Source organism: Kogia breviceps, chromosome 3 (genome assembly GCF_026419965.1).
Source record: "Kogia breviceps isolate mKogBre1 chromosome 3, mKogBre1 haplotype 1, whole genome shotgun sequence".
In the NCBI taxonomy this organism is placed as follows: Eukaryota; Metazoa; Chordata; class Mammalia; order Artiodactyla; family Physeteridae; genus Kogia; species Kogia breviceps.
In genome coordinates, this window is record NC_081312.1 from 23,513,622 (window position 1) to 23,529,398 (window position 15,777).

Here is a 15,777-nt window from a genome sequence, read left to right on the forward strand (position 1 = left end):
CTTCCACAGAATTTTATTTCATGAACACATACTTCAGCAAAGATCTTTTTGCCTTTGTCACCCACATTTTGTCTGTGATTTCATTAATATCATGATTAATAACTGACACAGAAAATAGTACATCACAGAAGTATGAACCAACAATGAAGCAATGTAAGCTACTTTGAAGCAATCTCTAAATTATTTTGATCTCTTGGCCTTCTCTGATTTTTTTTGAATGATCTAATTCTTGTCTTGTTTAATAAGCCTATGTAATCACCACGAGGCCCAGATGAGTGGGAAGAGGTTTGGTTTAAAAGAAATCAGCAAGAGAAAGAAGAGCCTCTGTTCACTTGGTGAGAACAGCAGATAATCTGAGCAAGCTGTGAAACAGGAAAAACTGTGCCTACAGCACCCACCCAGCTCTGTCTTAGTGTCTCTTTCTTTGTGCCAATTCTTCACCCTGGGGCACCAATGCCTTCATTCTGCCCAAGCTCTCTCCACAAATTCTTGCCATCCCCCCCAAATGTTGTATGTCCCCAAATCAGCCATGCTAACTTCAGCAGCCGTATATAAAACACAAACTCTCAATCTCTTTCCCTCCTTCCTCTCTCGTGCTCTCCCCCGCACCCCACACACACTGATTTCAGAGTTTAGACTTTGTTTTGGAGCAATGTACTAGCTTGACAACCACTCAGAAGTAGCACCAAGACATTTTTGGTGATTTCCACAATTAACACCCACACTCGAAGAATGACGTTTTGCCCGCATGTGACCCTTGCCAGAGCCCGTCTCCAGGCAGACGTGTCCTCTCTTCCTCAGGCCCACTTCGTCCTTGCTTCCCCTACCCCTGGGATTCGCCTTGCCCTCATGTCCTCTTCCTGTCTGTCATCACTTTCTCTTTGTACCCGTGAGTTTTTCTCCTGGGGGCACTGCAAGGGGAATGAAATCGTTTACCTCCCGTCCAACCCTTTCCCCTCTCAGCAGCGGCACTTCCTTTCTTTTTGAGTAATTTTCTTTAGTACAAGGAAACAAACTGTGTTTAATAAACAAATCCACTATGACAGATTGTGAAAGTCATATAAAATGATCTTAGTAGGTATTTATGGCTTCATTCTCCTGATGCGTCTATGTAAATGTCCAAAAGAAGAGGCTGGATTTTGGCATCAAGTCTTTTGACCTTGCACTTGGAACTTCCCTCTCCAATGTGGTAAAGAATCTTCCCTTTGCTCTGCTCACTCTGACCTCAGTGTTTAATCACATGTTCTTTACATCTCTAAGAGGACCTTTGCAGCCTAGGGCAGCAGTCACCAAAGTACAGCCTGTAGCCTGTTCTTGTAAGTACATTTTTACTGGAATACAGTCACACACACTTTCTATCTCTGGTAGACACCAGAAACGATCCATTAGTGAACAAAAAATGATTTGAAATTACTAGACCAGTGAAGGGTTCCCATGCTCAAGAGGGTCACAGGCATGTCAAGGCCACTCCAGAATGGTGTGGTTTCTTTACATCATAGGGTCTCTTTTACTTTTCTCTAAAAATATCAGATGGCATTTCCTAACCCAAGCTCTGAAGGACAATCTGTTGGAATTTTCCAGAATGTTTAAGCAATGAAAGCATCATTGGAATAAGTCTACAATACCCAAGGGGGCTCTACACATCTTGATGTAAAATTTCTTGTATTTTTGCTTTTAAGATTTAACATGGAATGCTTTGGTTCCTCCTGGAAGTTCCCAGCAACCTCATATCCATTTTATAAAAACACTGCCAACTCCAACTAAACTACCAGAAAAAAACCGAACAAACAACATTGCTCTTAAAAGTGGAGACACTTTACAAAACAGGAATGGGAAGAAATGGATAAACTTGGTAGCACATTATCTGACTCGAAAAAGATGCTCATGGCTGTGTCAAATCTTATTCTTCCTAGTAAGTCACACTGAATAAAAAAAAGAAGAGAAATCCACGTGAAAATGCAAGTGAGCTGGTAATAATAGACTAGTTATAGCTGCCATGAAATACTCATTAAGTTACACGCAGCATAAATCTCACAGAGGCCAAATAAAGATAAACTGTACTAACTATGGCTGCCTTCCTCTGTGCTCCTTGGCGTGGCTTTTTAAGATGCTTAAGCTCAGGTTCATAGTACCATATGGTTCCTGAAGCATCTGAGGAAGGATGAAAGGTTCACAGCTCTTTTCAAGACCCCTATTCTGCATTTTGAAGGTGCTCATTTCCAAGCAGTCCTTCCCTGCATTGCTAAGCAGAGTCTTGACCTGATCTGGTTCACTCTGAGATCAGACAGGCTTCCAGCTTAAGCCTCTTCCTTCCAGCTGCTCCTGTTGCCAAGGCATATTGGAAGAGCAGGTGCTGGAGACGGGCACTGCTTCCAGGGCTGAGCTTGCTGCTGTGGTTCCAGCCAGCCACCTCCACTCCAGAGCCTGGCAATGAAATCTCACTCTGCTTTCCTCGGTAGATAGGCGCATTAGCAAAACTCACATTCAAAGATTCCCAGTAAATGTTGCTTTTCCTCCTTTTCGGAGGTTGGTGATAATTCCCAGTTGACTTTCCTTCTTAACTGCTTTCCCCCCCTACTATTTAAACCTAATTCTTATTGCTCCAAATTAAACCCATTCTTCCTGGTCTTGTCATTGCTAACTAATGAGAACAATTCCTCTCTTTGCTTTTGGTGGCGGCACTTTGGGTACTTACGGATGAGAGTCATATCCTTCTTCAGCCTACTTTCTTAACTGCAGACTGCACAGGTGATAAAATGGGTTAACTGTTGCTATAAAGATATTTTCTATCCTCACAACAAAGTAATTTTTCCTCCAGATCATTTTAATTTCTTAGAATTGCACCGTGTGCTTAATGATCTGCAGTGAGTGAGGGTGCAGTCCTGTTGGGTTTATATATACAAGCAAACTGCTGGATATACAAGACACGCAAATACACCAACTCCTGGTCCATGTGCTGATTCTTTTTGCCCCACCCACTCTGGCCTCAGTTTTTATCACATGTTCTTTATGCCTCTACAAGAAAGTCTGCAGGCTAGGGCAGGGGTCACCAAGGCGAAGCCTGCAGCCTGTTTTTATAAATGTACTTTTATGGAACATAGTCATACATATTCTTTAAAAATGTATCATCTATAGCTGCTTTCACATTAACAACGGCAGAGTTGAGTAGCCCTGACAGAGACTTATGACCCGAAAAAGCCCCAAATATTTCTATTTGGCCCTTTACAGAGCCCCACAACTTAGGAGATCACTGACACTCAAGGGGGCCTTGCTGTGTACCCCAGGTTAAGAGGAACCATACCAGGTCAGTCTCTTACTTACACCTAAGTGGTCTGTTAAGTGTTTCATGACAGGTCAAACCACCCAGAAGGGGAGGGAGTCTGGACAGGAAGAGTTTTAAATTTTCTATCCCCGGGGTGCCCTCCGGGTATCGTGGTTCATATCTGAGGGGTAGAATGAGGCTTAACACACACCACCTCCTGGGTATGGGCTCCAACACACTGAGGCAACGTTACAAGCGTGTGCCCCTCTGCCATGTCTATCTAGAATGTTCCACTGCATTTGTCTGCCTCACCAACTCAGACCACCAGGAAGACAAGAGAATCCAGGCCACAGTCCGGTACTCACTATGTGAAGCTGAAGGAAGTCCCCGAGGCCTGGGGCGCTGTCTATGCGCACCAGGATGCCGTCCTTCACGGTGGTGCTGAAGCCCACAGCCAGACGGTCAGAGCGCGTGCTGGGCCTGTCATTGGCCGGCCAGGTGTAGAGAATCAGGCCTCCACTTTTCCCAAAGATGTACGTGGCGCCAGCTGCGAAAGCAAGGAGAGAGGGAGCCGTCAGGACCCTGCAGTGCTTATTGCCAGCTGTGGGTACACTGGTGAGACTCTGCACACGCAGCCGTGGAGAGAAACGGCCACCACGTGCCAGTATATGGTGACCAAGAGGGATGGCATCCAAAGCCTTGGAAGACGGCTGTCACCCCAAATTAAAGACGCAGGCAAAATGAGTTAATAACGAAGCAGATGCTAGCTAGAGACCATTGCTCGCATCTTCAGATCCTGCTGTATAAGGGCAGAGGGCAGATAACATGCTGTGTCTGAGGGCTTTGCTACATTGCGACAAACAACTTTTCTGCCTTCTTCAATCTAGGCCAGGGCAGGCAGGAGATAGGAAACTAGTTCCCCCATCTCTTAGCTATCAGAATATTCTGGCCAGTGGAGTGGGGAGAAGTTCCAGGAAGGCCACACAAAACTAAAGGTAACGTGGAAGTCCAAAGCCGTTACTCCTTTCCTGCTTGTGCCCTCTGTCACCCTCACAGAAAAGAGAGCCTGAGAAAACCAAGTTACGTGACTCAAAGCACTTGCCTATTTCCCTCTTATGTTGCTATAAAAAAGGTGGTAAAAATTAATTTTATGGGAACATATATATATGTATAACTGATTCACTTTGTTGTAAAGCAGAAACTAACACACCATTGTAAAGCAATTATACCCCAATAAAGATGTTAAAAAAAGAGTATAAAAAATTAATTAATTCTGGAGGTCTTTAAAAAATTAACTCTATATTTTTTTCCCTAGTTGTGGTGTTTATCCGGTATTCTCTAACAGTTTCTAGCTCCTTTCCAAACTAAATTTCAAAAAGAAGACATAGGAGACATAGGAAAAAACCCCTCAATTTAACGAATTTTGATCTTGAAAAGCAGTATTATCAATTATGACTAGTGGGTTCAACATTGTTTTTAATATTTACTTGTGATTTAGCTCTTACAATTTATAAACCCAGGGGTTAGTAAGAATATATTGACTTAAAAATACGTAGAAAACAAAGAGGAAGAAAAATAAAGAAAATATTTGCATCTCCTAAATTTCAAAAATCTATTTTTACAAACAAGTGTTTAAATCTGAATTTGGGGGAAAAGCATGCAGATTTGGTGGCCAGAAGAGACTACACCATTGTAGTTTCTATGACTGTGTTATGTCACCCATAGTGAGTAGTTCCATATGTCACTCATTTCAAAGTTCAGAGAGCATTTGGCATCAGACTTTCTTGTGTTTCCCACCAAACATAGTCCAATCCTTGAAACTGTTTTAAAGCAACATTAGACAAGCATTCATATATCTAGCATTTACTAAATATTTCAATATTGATCAATTTACTTTACAGAGAATATTGGGTTGAATTATGTTGTTTCAAGAAGAAATGAGTTATTCATCTTGTTTAGAAATTACAGAGTAAGCTGCTATGAGGCTAGAATTAGGAGTATATGTCATATGCCATCCTCTTCTAAGGCATTAAGCCACGTTGTATTCTGAGGCATATAGAATCTAATTTGTCCTCTTTGAAAGGTCACCATTCTAGTTGCTCCAATATGATCAGTTTGTGTATTGTATGCAGCATAACATTATTTTCCTTTTATGAGTTTCTCAATTCTTAGGGGATGGTGTCTGAAAAGCCCTCCACAGTCACCTGGAAAATTGGGGATTGTAGTATGGAAAGTTTATGTTTAATTCTACATGCAAAACAATGTTTGTTCCTTATTATCCACGAACACCCTCAAAGATTCTTAAAATTAGAAGTGTGGATATAATGATTTACTCTTGATATCTCACCATCTGTGAAGAATTTAAATAATTCCATTTCTGTAGATGATTACAAATGTCATCACCATTCCCTTTACTCTTTATTTGGAAAACTGAAGGTTACTCAGTGATTAATATATAGAATCACCAAAAGTGCAAATCAGCCTGTGACATTTTGTGGCAATTTATAAAATCTTGCCCTATTCTATCCTAAATATATAGTGGATTCTGCTACAGAAATAAATCCATACTCTATCAGGAAATAGTTTTGTCACTACAGAAAGAAAAAGTCAAAAGTTGATAACAGCAGCAACGTATACATGGTGCTTTACAGTTTGCAAAAGTGTTTTTCAGATTTATTAGCTGGGTCTTCACAGCAGTTCTATGGAATATTTCATTTGTTAACACTGCTTGGAAACAGAGACCCAAATATCTGACTTAAATAAGTGGCACCTCCTTTAAGTCTCCATCTGGACCCTCGTGCCTCCGAAAGCCTGGCTTTACCATACACCAATCATAGCTTAATATCATTCTACAATAAACTATACCAATGATGTAAAGTTGACTGTACTTCATTTTTTTCACACCTTCTGACAAGAACAAAGCAGAATGAAAACAAAGCCATAACCCCTAAATCTGACATGTTTTCAAAAGCTAGTCTGGCTTTCTCACCATACAAATAACTTTAAAAACTTTCTACTCGGCTTATATTTCACCCACTGCCCTGTTCAGTAATTGTCAATACAAAGAATACAAAAAGGAAGAGCATTTTAAAAGATAAATACACAACTTCTTATATGTAGTGGCTAGGTCACTGTGACTGCAATTTTTAAATAAACAAAGAATGAAACTACACTATGACAATATTATGATAAGTAGAAGGAGAATATGATTTAAACTATTTTTACTGCCTCTGTTGTTCTGAATTTAGGATATCACTATGTTAGATAATTCTAACTTTACAGGTGAAAAGGGCATAAAAGGTACAAAGTCCTTAGCATGCAGCTTTTTCTGCTACCTAGAAATAAATTTTAAAATGTATTCTTGGTACTGAATTTGCTAGTAAGGGTGACTAAAGACCCTGAATGCTTGCATAGTCCAATGTTGGCTTTAGAGGAAGTTAATTAATAGTTAAAACCCTCTGCTCTGATAACTTGTTATTTTTTTCTTCTTTAATTAGCTCTGTTGTCTTGCATGGCTTTTAAAGATAAATACATGCTTTCTGTTAATTTTAATATAAAATGCCTCAAGTCCCAGGGGGAACATGGAATTATTTTACTTTACATTTTAAAATTAAAAAGTTAATTTTGTTATTTTTAAATGTGGATTACAAATCAACTTTTTGGGAACATCCCAGGAACCATAAGAATCCTCTTTAATCCATTAACGATGTTCACTTCTAAGACATGCAATACCAAATCACATGCTTTCTACTCCGAGAAAGAGACTAGCGTTTCTGGTTGCTGGTTTCTCACTGTGCTCAGTATGCTGGTACTAAGATCATGCTACATTTATTAATAATCAGAACCATGGAAATTTCCTGCTTGCTAACAAAAAGTGATTCATTCAACTGATGAAAAAAATGCTGTGGTGGTATTTTGGCCATTTAACATTGCAGGGTTTGCAAGTTTGCAAGCAGCTGAAGTTGCTTTGCCGAGTTCCAACCAACACGGTATTTCAGGAATGGAGTCTCCACACTGTCACCATTAGCCATGAGAACGTGGATATACTCATCTTCAAATAGTCAACAAGCATGACATGTTATTTAACACACAACTTCTTTTGTCTCGAAAGCACCAAAAATGGGTTTGGCTTATTGTTTTCATAACTGGATAGCTCTCTACTGGGATGGAGCTGATGGTGATTTTTTTTTTTTTTTTTTTTTTTTTTTTTTGCAGTACGCGGGCCTCACTGTTGTGGCCTCTCCCATTGCGGAGCACAGGCTCCGGACACGCGGGCTCAGCGGCCATGGCTCACGGGCCCAGCCGCTCCGAGGCATGTGGGATCTTCCCAAACCGGGGCACGAACCCGTGTCCCCTGCATCGGCAGGCGGACTCTCAACCACTGAGCCACCAGGGAAGCCCCTGATGGTGATTTTTGCAGCTCCATATACGTATAGCATATTACTTTTCTGGATACCAACAGGAACAGAATCATGGTCCACTTTAAGATTTACATTAGATATAAAAATAATATACATATGTGCATTAATATGCATGTATGTGTGTATGTACGTGTATAAAAAAAGGAAAGTTTAGTTAGAAAATAGAATAGACTACCTGGAATTAATTTATTATTTTCCCCATCAAATAATTATAAATAAAATGGCTCCGGAAAAGCATTTATATATAATGTCGGTTATATATTTATGTTTAAAAACAACAAATTAGCTTTTTCTGAAATAATGTTCAGTTGGTATTAAAGTGGAACAAGTTTGGAAGCATCTCCCAAGGGAGACCTGAAAGAGTTAAGTTTAAAGAGAACTAACAGGGAACCATACTCAGTATTTTGGAATAACCTATATGGGAAAAGAACCTGAAAAAGAATATATATATAAAATATGTACATATTATATATAATATGTACATAATAACTATAATATGAATATATAATATGTACACATTATATATATATAATATACATATTATATATATAAACTGAATCACTTTGCTGTACACCTAAAACTAATACAACATTGTAAATCAACTATACTTCAATAATAAATGAATTAAAATAGAAAAAATAAAGAGAACTAGATAATTTACTGGTAGAAAAGTATAGCAGGTAGAATAATAAATTAAGTAATAAGTCTAAGTCTTAGCATGCAAACCACCTGGTAGGTAAACTAGAATAAGAAACAAGATGTCAGACTCCTTCTCTGGTGCTCTTTGAACACTGCCTGAGAATTGAGTATAAAATATCAAGGTACCAAGGTATGTCTGTCTATCTCTATTATATCAGGTTCCTATTCCTTATTTCTATTTTATTACTCTTTCATCAACCTTATTCACATTTGTATCCTTTACAGTAAATTGGTAAATCCTTTTGGAAAATAGATATCAAGGACATAAAATATATTATGCCAGTAGATGTAGTTATTTCTGTTAACTTAAAATTATCTTTTATTCATATCAATTATCATACAGATAATAAAACCAAAATGGAAAGACTTTGAAAATGACAAGTATCTCCTCTAGGAAATGAAGACATATAGAGCTCAAGGGTCTCGTAATGACTGCTGACTTGAAAAACACAGTTTCTCAATTTCTTTTACGTATTTAGCTTGCTCCATGGTTCCCCTTACGGACACCCCTGGCTCTTTTGGGAGTGTTCATAACAGTAGGGTCTTACAATTCCATAGTGTCAAATGGGTTTCAAACTGCTTTCTTTGGGAGTATCTCATTTGATATCTCTTTCCCCAGTACCCACTGAAGTGTTAATGGCAAATATTTTTGTTACTGTTTTAATAGAAAAGTAAACAAAGGCTCAAAGAGATTAAATGACCTGATTTGGTGTTAAGTGTTGGAACTGAGAGTACAGCCGGATCTTCCCTTTCTTAATTCTGCCTTCTTCTCCCCTCCGCGGGGGAGAAGCTGTCCTGCTGACCCATGGGATGTATCGATAGCTTCCCTAAAGGAATTCCTGGAGACCAAGAGCTCCACGAGGAGAAGGGGAGGGTAAATAACAGATGAAAAAAACTATGAACAACAAAATGTCTGCATTACAGAGGGAGCCACGAGGGAATACGAGATACATGATATAGATTTTACAAAGAGCCCTGCAATGTATTTATTCAATGTATGGTTTATTATGATCTACTGTTTCTACTCCAAAATTTTAAAAATAAACACCAAAACTGATGATAAAGTAGCCTTAAATAAAGCAAAACTGAAGGGACTGAACATTAAGAGAGAAATGTCATGTATTTTAAAGAACATCCTTTATCTCTGGCAAAGAAATGATCAGATTTACTGCTCAGCTAACTGAGGAACTGACAACATTGCCTGAGTCAAGTATATCATTGGGGAGATCCAAGCCCCATTTCTTAAACAATGCTCAGGCAAAGTAAGGGCTCTCTCCATAAGGGGCAATTTCTTTCTCTTTCTTAAAGAAAGAATGATTAAAACCAAAGGGCATTAAGCCATTAAACACGGAGGCAACATTTCAGAGCATATCCCTCTATTAGTGATAAAGTATATGAGGCTCTATACATGAAAACTGATCTAAAGTAAAGCTTCCAGGGACACACTTAAATTTCCTCCTGCTCAAAAGAATTTCCATAAGCTCATTATTCTTTCCTTTGGGGCAATTATTTCTTTCACAAACCTTTGGTAGTGCTTTACAATGCTAATTATGATACTAATGTTACTACTAATATTAATAATCATACTAGCTATATGTATGAATCACTCACTATGTATTACAGCATACAGTATAATATTTCAAATTCCTATATCTTTCATTTTAGATACTGTTGCTGTATTAGTTTGTATACGGGCTGCCATACACAAGGTACCACAGACCGGGTGACTTAAAAAACAGAAATTTATTTCCTCACATTTCTAGAAACTAGAATTCCGAGATCAAGTTGTCAGCAGGGTGGATTTCTTCTAAGGCCTGTCTCCTTGGCTTCTAAATGTTCTTCTCCCTCCCTGTGTCACCACGTGGCCTATCATCTTTACCTAGCTGTGTCCTAATTTCCTCTTCTTATAAGGATACCAGTCACAATGGATTAGGGCCCACCCTAATGACCTCATTTTAACTTAATTACCTCTTTAGACACTCTATCTCCAATTACAGTTATAGTCTGAGGTACTGGAGGTTATGACTTTAACATATAAATTTTGAGGGGACACAATTCAGCCTGTAACAGTCACTCTTCCAATTTTCAAGATGAGGGAAGCTATATATAGAATGAGGTTAAAAAACAAAAAAAAGGGCTTCCCTGGTGGCGCAGTGGTTGAGAGTCCGCCTGCCGATGCAGGGGACACGGGTTCGTGCCCCGGTCCGGGAGGATCCCACATGCCGCGGAGCGGCTGGGCCCGTGAGCCATGGCCGCTGAGCCTGCGCGTCCGGAGCCTGTGCTCCGCAGCGGGAGAGGCCACAACAGTGAGAGGCCCGCATACCGCAAAAAAAAAAAAAAAAACCACACACAAAAAAAAAAAAAAAAAAAAAAAAACTTGCCTAAGATCCCCCAAATTCAGGAATTTAACCCAGATTTATCTAACTTAATGATCTATTCTTTTTACTGTGTCAAACTGTGTGCCCTAATATGTTTCCTTTGACTTTACCTATGTATTTGTGTGGGGCTGGGGATAATGTTGGAGAGAAGAAAGACAATGGCTTGCTAACGTGTGGCAAAAAATAAACAGCAGCAAACAAGATGGAAACTCAATTCCCACGCAATGGAAATGGCAGTAGAGGGCTGATTTTCCTGATCAGTTTATCTAACTTAAATGACAATGGTTTAATATGAAGTTGTTCTCTATCAAGTATATAAAGCAAGGTCAGATAATAGCCTATTCCTGATTAATTATTCCATACTCATAAAATTCTAAATTATGAAGAGTGGACTCTATAATAATAAGGTTTATTTCAGAGATTAACTATAGTCAACTTAATTTTTAACTTTCATAACCGAGCTGGTTTTTATATAGCAAAACAAAGTAAGTCCTAGGAAATTACACAGTATTCAGGTTTAAGAAAATATATATTAAGTTTTACTGTCAAACAAAATGAAAATTCAGAACCCTTCTGTACCATGAGCTCCTGAAGGACAGGGTTGTTTAATTTATCTCTCTATCAACACTGTGAATGCTCAGGAAGTAAACGCTGAATTAATCAATAAAACTTGGCTCACCTACACTTTCATATCTTCACAGTGTCATTCAGGCATCTTCCCATTAATCCATCTCAGCTTTTTGTCATTTCATCTCATTGTGGAAATATTTTATAAATACTCATCAATTAGAGTTCACAACATCTCCTATGATGGAATAGCTTCCAATTTATAAAAGAAATCTAACTGCAAAGACATTTGAATGATTTTTCTCTGGTGAATTTTTGGCAGGCTCAGATAAGAAAATCACACACACTTTAAGTCAAATTGTTTTATGTTTACCCTTCAGTTCCTAAGTTACATTGAAAACTGTTTCTAGGATATATATATCATATATATATGAAAATACAGCTTAGATTTAACAAGAATACACAGTAGAAAAGCGAAGTAACATATTTAGGAATGGCAATGTTATCACTCTATTTTACAGAGCATTAACCAAGTGTAAAGACTTTATATACGTTTGTCCTTAGGCAAAATATAAACGAATGAAAAGAAAAATAAAAATGATCATTTTATAATAACTCAACAGCCTCTTCTGTAGAAGTTTTTGGAACTCATTCCTTCTGATGACATCTCAAGGGACATAGCTAGAATAAAAGGGAGGTTCAGAGTGCATTTATCTGCCTTCTTTTCCTCCTTTTATTCCACAGTTTTGAAATACCTTCTGTAATAAGAGCAATCAAGGGATTTCTAAGTACTGAATATTCTGTGAAAAAGAAATATAGATGAAGAGCAGTTGCTTATTTCCAGTGTTTTGATTTAAATTCTTGATTTATATGGACTTCACACTTTGAAGGGGCCAGGGAATATAAACAGATGACCCTGGAGTATTTATGGTTCTAATTCGTAAAACATGGTTTTCCCGAAAAAGTTGGCTAATATTTTTAAGAGTTACGACTCCTGCTTCTATGAGACACATATCTCTTAATCACAGAACCTATGTCAGAGTTAGGCAAAAGGAAGAACCTTCAACTATTAAGGTCCCTTCTCTGTATCTATCATGATCATTTATCTTCACTGTGCCTAGCTGCCCGATGATTAAGAAAGTGATAATACCACTCCTGCCCACAGATCTCAGAGAGCTGGAGTAAGGATCAAAGAAGCTATCAGATCACTTATATGTGGAACCTAAAATATGACACAAATGAACTTATTTACAAATCAGAAACAGACTCACAGACATAGAAAACAGACTTGTGGTTTCCAAGAGGAAGGGGAGTTGGGGAGGGATGGATTAGGAGTTTGGGATTAGCAGTTGCAAACTATTATATATAGAATGGATAAACAATAAGGTCCTACTGTATAGCACAGGGAACTATATTCGATAACCTGTGATAAACCATAATGGAAAAGAATATGAAAAAGAATATATATATGTAAAACTGAATCACTTTGCTGTACATCAGAAATTAACACAACACTGTAAATCAACTGTATTTCAGTAAAATGAATTTAAATGAATAGCTATCAGGTACACTACACAGAACTCTAATAATAGTTTAGTATTTCCATTTTATGGTGATCACCTAAAAGTGAAGGAATTCCCCAGAGCTACTGTACCTGTAGGAGACTTTCATTTTCCTATATGCCCAGCACATCTTCCCCCGTTATCTTGAAACATTAAGCCCCTTCACATGGAAACTACAGTTTTCCCCCATACCAATCATGTGATTTAAATGGTAAGTGTCAACCCCTTAACAGATTTTGCCTTTTATATACAGCTGATTAGCTAAGGTATGGTAAATTAACCCCAGTTGGGCCAATCAAAGTCCGTCACTACATTTTTTTTGTAACCTGGACCCACAGAAATACTCCATCAGTCTCTCCTTGATGATAATGTTATGCCAGAAGAGGCACACAGCTGCCACAGCCACATTTCCTACCATGGGAAAGAAGTAGTGAGAAAATAAACACTGGCCTAAAGAGTGAAGTCAAGCTGTGAGCCAGGAGTTAGAGAGAAAATCTTATTTTTTGAGTACTTGGTTCTAATGGTTCATGTTGTGATATTGTGCCTTGGTGTTTCTTATATGAAATTCTCAGTTGCTAACTTTTTTAGTTTAAGCTGATTCAAATTTTGCTTCTTTCATACCTAGAAAAGTCCTGGGTAGTAAACAATTGGTAACTATCCCAGTGCCTGGAACATGTAGGGGCACAATAAAGGGCTTGGTAAATGAATTGGCAAAGAATGACCAAGATGAGCAACTGATACATTACCGAGGAATCTAAATCTAACCTAAGCAAAGGAGCTCATTCAGTAATTTGTATACATTTCAAATGGGAACACTTGTAAAACTTATCATGTTCTTGTTGACAAATCCTTAATGATTTCCATAATTAGGTATATATATATATCTATATATATATACACACACATATATATATTTACATATATATATCTCCAAAACCCCAATGAATAGAATATTAGAATATTAAATAAAAGGAGACTGCTTTATATCATTACTACAAATAAAGCTTTACTCAGAAGGAAATGCCTTAGATAATAATAAAGGAAATGAACATAAATGAACTGAACTTTCAACTTAACATACTATCACAAAAATAAATAAACTTAATAGCTCAGATGTGATGATTAATACAAGCTGAAATTTACCCAATGTATTTTTAAAATAATAGTTAAAAAACCCAAAGCTTGCACTTGAAAATGTCAAAGAAAGTATATAAACTCCTGAAAAACCAGAAATAAGAAAAACTAAAAGAGAAAAAAATAGAATAGTAGAAATTATAAAGGAAATATAACCATAGCTATAGGAAATGTTAAAAATGTAAAAGAATATTTTGTACAACTTTAGAGAAATATATTTGAATACCAGAGGAAACAAATCATTTCTAGGAAAAATAATTTGCCAAAGGTTTCTAAGAAAAATTAGAGACATTCAATAGACTAAATGACCACAGAAACCATTGGAAAGGTGATTCAAATTCTACTATTTAAAAGATACAGGTCTGGATGATTTTATAGATATATTTTATCTAACTTTCAAAGAAAAGATAATTCCCCAATTATTCAAATTATACAAGACCACAGGCAAGGTTAGCTATCTGCTCCAATTAATTTACAAATCTAACAAAATCTTAATTCTAACATCTGTTAAATATACAGCATAAAAACAGAAGACAACATTTTAGTCTAATTTCACTTATGAATATTGACTAAATTTTTTTTCTGAATAAACTTCAATGGTACATTCAAAGAATAATACACCATCCCAGGAATATGAGAAATAATGTATTTCAACAAAAAGGTATCTATTAGCAAAATTCATTACATCTCCCAATTAAAGTAGAATTAGAATATAATTTTATTCCCGATTTTATAAAAGACTTGAAAAAAATTCTGCAGCCATTCCTTCAAAAACTCTAATTAAAACAGGAATTGAAAAAAGTGTTCTAAATATGATAGACTATCAAAAACAAACTGTAGCATCATACTAAATAGTAAAATTATATACCCTTTGCCATTAAAATCAGGAAGATAGTGATGTTCATTATCACAGTATTATTAAAGAAATTTTATGAGTTCTTACTAAACCAATAAGGCAATAAAATAAGTTGTAAAATATTGAGAAATAATACAATAACTTTTAAAAGATATGATTTAATACATAATTATTCCAAATAACTGTTCTAAAAACTTAATTAATGAGATCAATTGATAAATTGGTCCAATACAAATAAATACATAAAAATCAATAGCTCGTCAGCCTCACACAGATGGTGTATATCTTTCGGATATAACACCAAAAGAACAGGCAACAAAAGAAAAAATAAGTAAGTTGGACTTCAAAATTTTAAATCTTGTACATTAAAGGACACTATCAACAGATTGAAAAGGTAACCCACAAAATGGGAGCAAATATTTGCAAATCATATATCTGATATAGGATTAATATCCAGAATATGAATATGAAGCATTCTTACAACTCAACAAAAAAAAACCAATAAACCCAATTAAAATATGGACAAAGGGCTTGAATAGATATTTCTCCAAAGAAGGTATACAGATGGCCAATAAGCACATAAAGAGATACTCAACATCATTAATCATTAGGAAAATGCAAATCAAAATCACAACGAGGTATCACTTCATACTCATTAGGGTGGCTATTGTCAAAATAACAGAAAATAATAAGTGTCAACTTGTGGAGATATGGAAAAATTCGAACTAGGATGTGGAGAAATTGGAAACCTTTTGCACTACTGCTGGGAATGTAAAATAGTACAGCCACTATGGAAAACAATGACACTTTTTCAAAAAGTTAAATGTAGAATTCCCATATGGTCCAGCAATTCCATTTCTAAGTACATAACCAAAAGAACTGAAAGCAGGGACTCAGA

At 36.9% G+C, this 15,777-nt stretch overlaps 1 protein-coding gene across 33 annotated transcripts in view; it reads right to left on the reverse strand.

The window, feature by feature from the left end:
- NRXN3 (neurexin 3) overlaps window positions 1–15,777 on the reverse strand; it is a 1,710,573-nt gene that overhangs the window by 377,677 nt on the left and 1,317,119 nt on the right. For all 33 annotated transcript variants that reach the window (XM_067027973.1, XM_067027953.1, XM_059057591.2 and 30 more), the window contains one exon: window positions 3,628–3,809. In XM_067027973.1, the coding sequence (XP_066884074.1) occupies window positions 3,628–3,809 (182 nt within the window). The remainder of the gene's footprint in view (window positions 1–3,627; window positions 3,810–15,777) is intronic.